This window comes from Pelecanus crispus, chromosome 3, assembly GCF_030463565.1.
Source record: "Pelecanus crispus isolate bPelCri1 chromosome 3, bPelCri1.pri, whole genome shotgun sequence".
Taxonomy (NCBI): domain Eukaryota; kingdom Metazoa; phylum Chordata; class Aves; order Pelecaniformes; family Pelecanidae; genus Pelecanus; species Pelecanus crispus.
Genome location: NC_134645.1, coordinates 72,369,899 through 72,380,547, shown reverse-complemented (window position 1 = coordinate 72,380,547; position 10,649 = coordinate 72,369,899). Strand labels below are relative to the sequence as shown.

Genomic DNA, 10,649 nt, shown 5'->3' with positions numbered 1-10,649 from the left:
CCGCTCCGCTCCCCGCCTGCCGGGGGCCGGGGGCGGCCGGGCCCCCCGCGGGGCAGCCGCCCGCTCCTCCGCGCCTCGGCGGTGGACGCCCCCCCCCCCTCCGCGGGGCGGGCCTTGCCGTGGGCGGGCCGTCCGGCTTGAGGCCGTGCCGCGGCGTGGGAAAGCGCCTCAGAGAGGGTTTGCTCTGCTGGCGGTGCGGAGCCCAGCCCGGGAGCCGAGCCGGAGTACCCCCCCCCCCAACCCCCCCCCCCCCCCCCCCCCCCCGATTTATTTATCTCTGCCCCCACCCCGGCTATAAGCTGCGCCGCGTGCCGTGCCCACGATGAAGCGACCTTGCGAGGAAACTACCTCAGACAGCGACATGGACGAGACTATAGACGTGGGGAGTGAGAACAACTACTCGGGGTAAGTGGGGCACCCCCGCCCACACCCCCCCACACCCCCTGGGGCCGCCGCGGCGGCCGGGATGCGCCCCGGGACGGGGCAGAGCGAGGGGGGGAGCCCGGCCGCCCCTTCGGGGAGGGGGGCACACACGGGGACGGACCCCCGGGTGCGAAGCGGGGTGCGGTTTTGTCCCCCTCCAGGTCAACTAGCGGCTTATTGATAGCCCCCCCCCCCCCCCCCCCACGAATTTGCCACGCGGTTTAGCTGCCCGAGCGTCGAAATTACACGGAGCGCTCAAGTGGCTTGTGAGCCACCAGGCTGCAGCTCATTAGCTCCGCTTAATTTCCCATTTTCGATCAGGTCCTTAACGAAATTAGCCCCCGAGCAGGCCGAGCATCCTAAGGGAATGGAGCTGTGGAAAGTACGCAGGGACCCACAGCCGTCGAATGGTAACCTCAGCAAACCCCGCGTGCGCGCCGTGGGTGAGCGGCGGTGTTTGGGGGGGGTCGCCTGCGAGCTCCGTGGGGACAGCGCTGCCCTTCAGAGCTGGCCGTGCCAATTGAGAGGCACCGCAAGCACCGGGAGCCCCGGCTCGTCCCCACCGGTGGCTGAATGAGTATCACAAGCGACTGGATTTTTTTGCTCGCTCTTGATGAAGTAAAAACCTTTCCGTACTTGTGGGTAGTGTAGTTCTAAAAGTGGATTTTGAATTCTGGTCCTGGTGCGGGACAGCGCAACAGGCCGGGGCTGAGCGGCTGGCTTTGTACTTGAGTATCTATCGACTCGTGTAGCAGGAATGTCAAAACCTAGCAGGCCAGGCAGAGGTTGTGGCATCGGATACGTGTGCTTACCGCTGCTGTTAGCGTATAGAGACGGTTCACATGGTTTTGGAATTGGTTCTTCAGCCTGTATTTGGTAGGCAGGGCTTTATATGCAATGAAACCGAAATCAGCTAAGCTGGGCAGTGAACTGTCTTCAGAAAGGGACTTTTTTTCCAACAGAGAGTTCTGTCAATTCAAAATATATGCTGGGGCAATGAAAAATGAAATCTCTCTCTCTCTAAAAACACCGTGCAGTGCAAAACACATCTTCTAAGCACTGAAAACGGCGTGAGCGGGACTGCCCATACTTAGTATGGTGACCTAAGGTGTCTTCAAAGAGCAGTGTCAAGTTGTGCAACACCTGACATACTTTTATTGTTTCACAGGCAAAGTAATAGTTCTGTCATTCGATCAAATTCCCCAACAACAACATCTCAGATTATGGCCAGAAAGAAAAGAAGAGGGGTACGTTGCATTTAATTCTTTTCCCGTGTGACAATTTGCATGTGTGCTGTGATTTTGCCCTTCAACATTTTTTTATAAACTTCATGTGTTTTGTTTTTTTGGGAATAGATTATAGAGAAAAGGCGCCGTGATCGTATAAATAACAGTTTATCAGAGCTGAGGCGGCTTGTGCCAACTGCTTTTGAAAAACAAGTAAGCCCTTTTTTTTTTTTTTTTTTAATTCTGTATCTCATCTGGCAATGTTAGTTCTCTTGTAAAACTCATTAAAATAATATTGTATGTGTCCTGATCTGGCACAAAGCAGGCATTTCATTAAAATGCTTTCTTGTGGCGAAACTATTAGAAACATAATTCATTATAAGGCTGAAAAACATTTCCATTCTTTGGCTTGTTTTTCCCTTAAGGGTAACTGTGTTCATGTTGCCTCTGTTCTTTCGATGAATTCCAGTAGTGGTTTTGTTAAAAATGCGCTTTACTCCATATTTAAAAAAAAACCCCAAACCCAACACAACTCCCCCAAACCTGGATGTCAATTAGCCTTCTATCTAAATCTTTAATCCAGTTTCCTGAAAAGGGAACAGACAGTCTGGATTACGTACATTTTAAAATGACTCTTTAGAACCAGGGCGTTAGAAGAGGGAATAGGCCCATGTCATGTGAGCTAGTGAAGTCAGTGATATGTTCAAAGACTTTCAGTGAGAAAATATTCAGTGGGAAGGCTGGAAGGATCCAGCCAACTTTGGTTCAGCTCCTTGGTCATGAAATTACAGACCAAAAGCTTAGAATATAGTCTGTCCTGTAAAAAAGGGCATTTTGTTTATGCCGTTCAAATTAAATTATTTACTTCTCCACATCTTGATCCTTATTTTTTGGGCTTTGACTCAATACTTACCTCCAGTAAAACAAGAACAAGGCTATCTGTAGATCTGTGGATATGTGCAATTGACACTACGTTTCAATAAAAAGGAACCAACTGAAAATAAAGAACCTGACTCCCTTGTCATAGCAAAATAAAAACCAGAAAATAAAACTTGAGAGCAGGATCGCGGCAAGGTGCTGAATGTCAGTGGTAACTGTGTGGCAAGCACCACACGGTATTAGGCCTGTTACATCCCTGGTCTGAACAAAAGCTAAAAAGAAATTTTAAATATTGTAATGGTGGTGAGAGCATCACTTGTGTCACCTGCAATATGCTTTTAATAACTAGTAGTTGTAACTGTGCCTTTCCGTAGGTTCTGGCAAAACAGAGTGACAGAGGTATTTTCAGCTAGATAAACAGGGGCAAGAGACAACAGTTGTTTGTCCCGGTTTATTGTTTACTTCTTGAAAACCACAAACGTTATAAAACAAGTCCTACAGAGTCTTTGGAAATTACCCAGCGCCATGCAGTTTTTAGCTATTAGTCACTCTCACTGAGACGGCTTGTACTGTGTCTATGGAAAAGATGAAGTCCGAGAAAAGTACAGGATGTAGTTGCATGTAAAATGGGGGATTCTGACCCAAAATTCACAGGCGCACCAATGTTTGTAGAAGGAAAGCGCTGAAAGCAATAAGCGGATTGAAAATAATAATGTATTGGCGTAAAAATGAGCGCGTGCCGAGTTTTGTTCAGAAGGGCCCACCATTTTTCTGCAATATGCCAAGGACAAAGTCGTCAGTCCTTTTCCAGCTCCTTGACATTCAGCTCACTGAAGTTTCTGAGTTGGAGGTTTAGTTTCGCTTCCGCCTCCTTCCCTCCCTCCCCAAATCACAGCTCTGCTCTCCAGAGTCCCTCGCAGAGATTAGCGCTGGCGAAGCGGGGCTGCGGAGGAGGGTGTAAGCCTTACCTAACACGCACACGTGCAACCTGGGCGAAGCCGGCTGAGGCTGCAGGAAGGCCAACAGCAGGGAGGCGGCCTGGATGATAAGTAAGAGAAAAATTTGGCTTGCAGGGTACGATCTGCTGGTGGCTGAAGCTTGTGCAGCCCTGGTTTTAACCGATGCCAAGGGATGATCTCTTGCACTGGAATAACATTTGCGTGGTAAACTCAGTCATCTGGGCGTGCTCCAGATATTCAAGGGAATGCTACCATGCAAAATAGTTTTATTTATAGCGTAATATTTTAATACTACCTTTCGAGTTGTATTTTATCCTTTTCCAGCACCTGTTGTAGCTCTGTGAGCCACCCTCAGAACAGAAAAGATTTTTACTTGACAGAGAAGCTAAACTCTTTCTTTTTCACAGTGTTTAGCCTCGTGTCCCTGCAAACTGGGCCTCTCGCTAACTTAAAATACAGTGGACCGTGCAGTTGTTTTTTCAGTCGAGAATGAGAATAGAATATTCAGCGGCCGAATGACATGTCGAAAATTAATAGGCGATTAAGAGAGAGGGATATTTCTCGGTGTGTGTCCACAGGGACACCTACTGGTAAAAGCAGAAAAAAAATGTTGCAGCAGGGTCTTCATGGGTAACTGCAGACCTGTCCCGCCAGCTCTCGGTTTGTGTTTGTTGTTAAAAAGAAAGAGCAGAAAGTTATGTATTTCTCTCATTTCGTGCAGATGTCATCTCTACGCTATCTTCAAGGCCAGAGCTACGCTGAGCTGTAGCCTTAATAAAGCAAAATTGTGCGCTGCCGCTTGTATTGCTAGACAGGAGACGGCATTAGTCCTTAGACAAAGTCTGGGAGGCAGATGCTCATGAAAGAATTAAGATGAGAATGTCCTAATGATAGGGGAAATTGAAACCATAAGGCTGAGCTTAGTGGAAAGTATATCAAATTAAAGTTTCTCGTACTTGTAAGCCTTTATTTATATGAGTCTCTTATCTCAAAGGGATCTGCCAAATTAGAAAAAGCGGAAATACTGCAAATGACAGTGGATCATCTGAAGATGCTGCAGGCGACGGGAGGTAAAGGTAAGGAGCCGACGGTGTCTTTTCTAATATTGGGGGAAATATCGGCAAAAAAAGTGCTTTGAGGAGCTGTGATAGGCATTTCCAGATTAAAGGAGTGGAAATCAATGCTAATGGCAGGACTGAACTCGTGGGAAAGAACTACTGGGACAAAAGAAGCACTTGACCCTGGGCTTGTGTTTGCTTTCATAACGCTGTGGGAGTAAAGGCTTCATTCACAGGCAGCCCAGTCAGAGATTTGTTTGGGGTTTCCAAAGAGGACTGAAATCTGCACAGGGAGACAAAACAAATACACAAACACCAAACATAAACAGGAGGTTTGCGGCAACAATTGTGTAGCACAAAACCGATGCGAAACCTCATTATGCAGCAGCTATACTGAAGGAAGTGGATGGAGAGGAACTTTCATTATTGTTTATGTATTTTCTTTGTTCTGGAAAGACTTTTAAATGCCAGGTTAGACCGTCTCATTCACCAGAACAAAACCCAGTCTCGCTCTGTGCAGCTCCAGGTATCTGATGAAGCAGACGGGCAGACGGCTAGCAGTGCTCGCGGCACTCATATTTGTGTGCTATATTTGCTTGTCAGAGGTCTGGGTGGCTCCCGGTTAGTGGGTGCTGGCGTGACGCAGGGGCTGCGCTGGCTGACCCACTAGATCAGCCGGCTGCCGGGAGTCGAGCGTACCTCGCTTGTGCAAGCTGCCAGTCCCGAGGCTGGAGGCCAAATGATTTCAGCCACCCACGAGGTATTCTGTATAGTCATGATTTTGGAACTTATTTGGAGTGAAAAACTTGCTGGCCTCCTGTAAGCACGGTCCCACGTCCCGTGCCATCGACTGTGATTACGGTTCAGATTGTTGCAAAGGAAACCAGCCGGTTTTTCGTTGACCCATTCTGCCATATAGGTGAAGGCCAGAAAAGAGGCGGCTGCTGCTCGCTCTCTTCCTTTTTTGATTAAACTCAAAAGTTTTTAGCCCATGGCTGAATTACTGCTTCTCTCTGTACCTTGCAGCGATTACAGAATTCAACTTACAATCAGTGCATGCTTAACAACAGGTGGTTTATAGGAGTGCATGTCGAAGGCTGGTGTTCTGTTATTTGTGAAAACTAACACCAAGCTGACATACGTATTTTCTAGGTGTTGAGAAGCTTTTGCTAGGAGTCCATTTAAGCTTAAAATTTATGGGTAGCTTGTTCTGCAAGAGGTGAAAGGGATTTTATTGTCCTTCATATAACAGATACACCTCTTGATTCCTCAGAAAATGTGCAAAACTTAATCTAAAAAAAAAAAGGTTAATTTTTATATCTAAAAAAAAGGTTAATTTTTATATCTAAAAAAAGTTAATTTTTATATCTAAAAATGTTCTTGAAAAAGCACTCTTTAGTTGGTAAAGCTACACTCTTGAAAGTTACAAAACGCCACGATTGATCACGCTGGTGCAATTTGAATTCAGATCCTCTGCGTGCGCGCGTGATGGTGCCGTCTTCAATTGCGTGGTCGCGTGCTGGCTTTCCACAAGCTCTGTCTCACTTGGTGCACGGGGCGATGGACGCTCAGCTGCGGAGGGAAGCGGTGGTTGTTTCGCTTCATCCTCCCCGCGTGACGTGCAGCTCGGCTATCCCGACCTGACCCCTGCTTCACGCTGCACGTCGTTCCTCTTAAAAGCTGCAGCAGCTCCCACCCCTCCGATGCCTGCACCGACAGTGGGAGGGCCAGGAGATCAACCGTCCTTCCCCGGCCTCCCTGCCCAAAAAAAGTATGTGGGGGATTATTTTGTAACTGGGTCAGGCCGGGTCAGCTCAGCCAGTGGGGCAGGGGATGACGTGCCTGGGATGGGAGCTGCTGGGCAGAGAGAGGTGTCGGCAGAGCCCCAGCCTCCGGCTGCGGCCGGACAAGCTGGATTTTGTTAGCAGCCCCAGGTCCTGCGGACTCTTCCTTCGTCCGCCGCCGCCGCCGTGCCTCTCCCTGCCCCGGCTGACACCGGCGTGCCTGTGGCTGCCGGAGGGCGGTGTAGGGAAGGACGAAGCCTCGGGGTGTGGGGAGAGACGATGCCGGTTTACACCCGCGTGAGCCCGCTGCCGCCGGGTGGGCAACCGCAGCCGCCTTCACGCCGTACACAGACCCGTTTGTTACTCGCGGCCCGTAGCGGGTGGCACATCGATATACTACCCAGCTGCTTCACAAATGCTATGGCTTTATCTTCTCCTTCTGACCCAGAGATAAGAGTAATCTCACTGCATGGATTAAGAAACTTCAAGAAAAAGAGGTTTGCGAGTTAGTACCGGGCAAAGTTTAAGCCTGCGTTTCAGGCTTGCTTAATGTTTTACTTTGCAACCTAAGCAACGGCTTTAAATATCATTTCTTAGGGAGTTTTTAAGGCAGATGTTTGTTTTATTTGCAAACATAGTTATTCTCACTTTGTAACTCATCTTCCGAGCCAGAAACTTTTTTGGATCAGAAAAAAAATTAGTCTCATCTTTTTTCCTATGGACAAAAGCTAATATCGCACCAGGACAAAAGCTATTATCGCACCAGGGAGAAATGAGTCCTGATACCCTTATGCTTCCCTGCGTTGAGGGCTGGGAAAAGCTCGTCCTCTTCCTCCTCACGCAGAAATGGAGGACACCCACGATGGGGAATGCCCGGGGCTAGGAAAGCCAGGGTGGAGTCGGCCGCTGCTCAGCATGCTGAGCCCGAGGTGGGCACGGCAGAAGAAAACCCGATGTGGCTCCCGTCCCTTCTCTGCTTTTTGGAGCTGCCCAGGCAGGCAGGCTGCCGCCTCCGAGGTCCTGCACCGGACTCCGTGTTTCCGCTGCCCTGATGCAGGTGCGGGCAATGGTCTCCTGTTCACGTTGAGTTATTATTTTGGCCTGGGGCCAGGGCTTTTCGCTGACTGTGCAAGCAAGCACAGGGGAGGAGTAATTTGTCAACAGTGAGTAGCTCGCTGGGACCTTGGTGGTGTTTTATTGCAGCTTCGCTGCAAATTTAGCTTGGGTGACTGACACCTGGGTCAGCAACATGGGTTAATATAGCTTAAATGACTTAGCCGGTGTCCTGTGTGCGGAGCAGGTGGGTTGCCCGAATAGCTGAAGGAAAACTGAGACTTCCCGTTCGCTACAAAACACCGGTGTGTATGCGTATGGGTGTGGTGGAGGATATTCTGGGTTTTGGAAAGAAACAAGATTTTTAAGTCTCTCTCAGAAAGGGGAAGCCAGCAAAGGGGAAACCTGGAAAGATAACCATCAAAATCGAAACATAATGGAGCGTGGGAGTCCCAGCTCTCATCTCCCCTCTGTTTTCATGTCTCAGCCACCATAGGAGACTGAAATGGAGCCAGGATCACCAGGGCTTTGGGACGGCTCGTCACAGAGCCAGCAGCTCAGACTCGGGGGAATCTGGTGGCAACCACATCCCCCACGTCTCCTGTGGTCCAGAGGGAAGGAGGCTGGGAAGCCCTGGCTTGAGCCGTGCGCTCTCAGGACTCCCAGGCTGGCTGACTCGTGGCCAGAGCCGGGAGGCGGCTTTGGCTGCGCGTCAGCCCCTCTGAAGCTGCCGGAGGTCCTGGAGCCTCCGGCGCGGAGGCAGTCCCCATGCCAGGCTGGCTGGCACCCGAGCAGGTACCCTGCTAGCTCGCCGCGGCTGGCCTGCCTGGCGCTCGCTTCTCTGGAGTTCACTCAAACCGCGGCGTTTCCGCAGAGCGCTTGGTCGCAGCGGACCTGGCAGGAAAAAAGCTGCGAGGAGTCAGTACTTGCTGGGACGAGTCCTCAAGCCCTCGTGCGCACCGATCTGCTGTCTGAGACGGCGTTTCTCTCGCGTTTTGTACAGCCTCAGATGAGCCAGGCAGCCTGCATCAAAATTGCTGTCGGGATTTGGCAAGAAGGGGAATATAGCAGGCAGGGGATTTGGGGCGACATCTATAAATGTGCCCAAGTGTGTGCAGCAACAGAAAGGCTTTTTCCTTGCTTGAAAGTTGATAAAAGCAAAAACAACTATCTAAGGTGCTAGCATTTTTCAGAAAGACTGAGACTATTTCAGGCCAGAGGGTGCAAGGCCTAATGCAGGTATTGCTCCCACACTCCTCCATAACGAGGACGCTTGATCTTTATATACTAACACACATCAATAGTCACGCATACCTAAAAATTTTCACTGAAAGCAAGAGGAGAAAACACCATGCCAGCTTGGGAGTGAATAGGACATTATTTCCCCAAGGAGACTACTTTTAAACTAAAATAGGAAAATTCTAAAAACTGGAATAGGTTTTTGTAGTTGACGAGCTGCAGCTTAAGCACTAGATTTGATGCTAGACCCTTTTAGAAAGGGAATATCTTTTCATGTGCATTTAATAAGACAATTTTTTTTTTCAAATGCTTTTTTGTCCCAAGCCTGTGGAGCTCCAGTTGCTGTTTGTTGAAATACCTCATGGGCCATATGACTGTCAGTCTTCCATCTCCAAATTAGCAATGGCATTACATAAAACGTTTCCTCAGTAAAGCTTTTTATTGTGTGTGTGCAGAGTCATGACAAGATGTTTTTAGTTTGTAGTTAAATAACACCGTATGTCATATTGTCTTAATGACTCTGTGAAGTAGATGGGACCCCGGCAGCAGTTACAACAACTATCTCACAATGTCGAGAAATAGTTTGAGGGCGTTACTAGGAATGCCAGAGTAGGGAAGAAAAGGCAGGGTAGTACATGCAAGCTCTCTGATCTCCAGCCTGTTTCTTTGTGCGGATAAACGTCTGGTTCACACACGCGCGCTGGGTCAATACTGCACTGCAGCAGCTTGCTGAGGAATTTCAGGAGAGGCATCGTATATCTTTTTAAGTATCACGAGTACGTACAGACTTAATTCTTTTCATTTGTATATTGTCTGCAAAAACAACTGCAGCCCTAGTGCACTACGGGGACGATCACACAAATCATTTACAGATCAGAGACCAAACTTTTTGCGTTGCGAATCTTAACCCGTACGTGGGATTTCTGGCGGCTGAGCGAGGACCGGGTTAGCCGTGTCACCTAACGTCGGCTGGGAGGCCGGCTCGATACTCAACGCATTCTTTTGCCCTCCCCTTGCAGGTTATTTTGACGCTCATTCCCTGGCCATGGATTTCATGAGCATCGGCTTCCGGGAGTGCTTGACGGAAGTCGCGAGGTACCTGACTTCGGTGGAAGGTCTCGACACGTCTGACCCCCTGCGCGTTAGACTCGTGTCTCACCTGAGCACCTGTGCCTCCCAGAGGGAAGCTGCCGCCATGACCTCCTCCATGGCCCACCACCACCACCCCTTGCACCCTCACCACTGGGCAGCCGCCTTTCACCACCTCCCGGCCGCTTTGCTGCAGCCGAACGGACTCCACGGCTCCGACGCCGGCCCGTGCAGACTCTCCTCGGACGTGCCCCCCCACGGCTCCGCCCTGCTCACGGCCACCTTCGCCCACGCCGACGCCGCCCTCAGAGTCCCCTCTGCCGGCAGCGTCGCTCCCTGCGTCCCCCCTCTCTCTACCTCCCTCTTGTCCCTCTCCGCTACCGTTCACGCCGCAGCAGCAGCAGCCACGGCCGCTGCCCAGAGCTTCCCCCTCTCCTTCACCGGCGCCTTCCCCATGCTTCCCCCCAGCGCGGCCGCCGCCGCCGTGGCTGCGGCGACAGCCATCACCCCTCCGTTGGCCGTGTCCGCCACCGCCAGCCCTCAGCAGGCTGGCAGCGGCGGCAGCACTAAACCCTACCGACCCTGGGGGACTGAAGTCGGAGCCTTTTAAGTCGTCGTCCCCCCCCGCCTCTCCCTTGACGGTCCGGCTCCCTCCTCTCCCTCAGCACACGCGCTCGTGCACGCACGCACCCCCACGTGCACACCCACACCCACCCACGAGCCTCCGGGACTCGGCGTGTCCTTGCTCAGCCCGGCCGAGGGGCCGCCTTCACCCAAAGGGCCTGAGAGGTGCCGGCGAGCCCGCCGAGGAGTGGCACTGCTATCCTCGTTTCAGGCGTCGGAGAGGACACGGGATGATACCTTCTTCTTCTTCTTCTTCTTCTTCTTCTCGGTTCGCTGCGCTGGAGGCACCTTGAAGGAGCAGCAATGGCTTTCAGA

The 10,649-nt window shown here is 50.8% G+C and overlaps 1 protein-coding gene across 1 annotated transcript; it reads left to right on the top strand.

Annotated features, from left to right (window-relative positions):
- The first annotated feature begins 322 nt into the window (after nucleotides 1-322).
- On the top strand, nucleotides 323-10,320 carry HEY2 (hes related family bHLH transcription factor with YRPW motif 2). The gene is made up of 5 exons (XM_075708064.1): nucleotides 323-405; nucleotides 1,592-1,670; nucleotides 1,779-1,862; nucleotides 4,482-4,563; nucleotides 9,641-10,320. The coding sequence occupies exons 1-5, from the start codon at nucleotides 323-325 to the stop codon at nucleotides 10,318-10,320; spliced, it is 1,008 nt and encodes a 335-aa protein (XP_075564179.1).
- The last annotated feature ends 329 nt before the right edge of the window (nucleotides 10,321-10,649 follow it).

Excerpts from the sequence above, each read along its gene's own strand:
- HEY2 (XM_075708064.1), top strand. The coding sequence starts at position 323 with ATGAAGCGACCTTGCGAGGAAACTACCTCAGACAGCGACATGGACGAG. Across the intron at positions 1,671-1,778 it reads CCAGAAAGAAAAGAAGAGGG|ATTATAGAGAAAAGGCGCCG; the intron begins GTACGTTGCATT and ends TTTTGGGAATAG. Across the intron at positions 1,863-4,481 it reads CAACTGCTTTTGAAAAACAA|GGATCTGCCAAATTAGAAAA; the intron begins GTAAGCCCTTTT and ends CTTATCTCAAAG.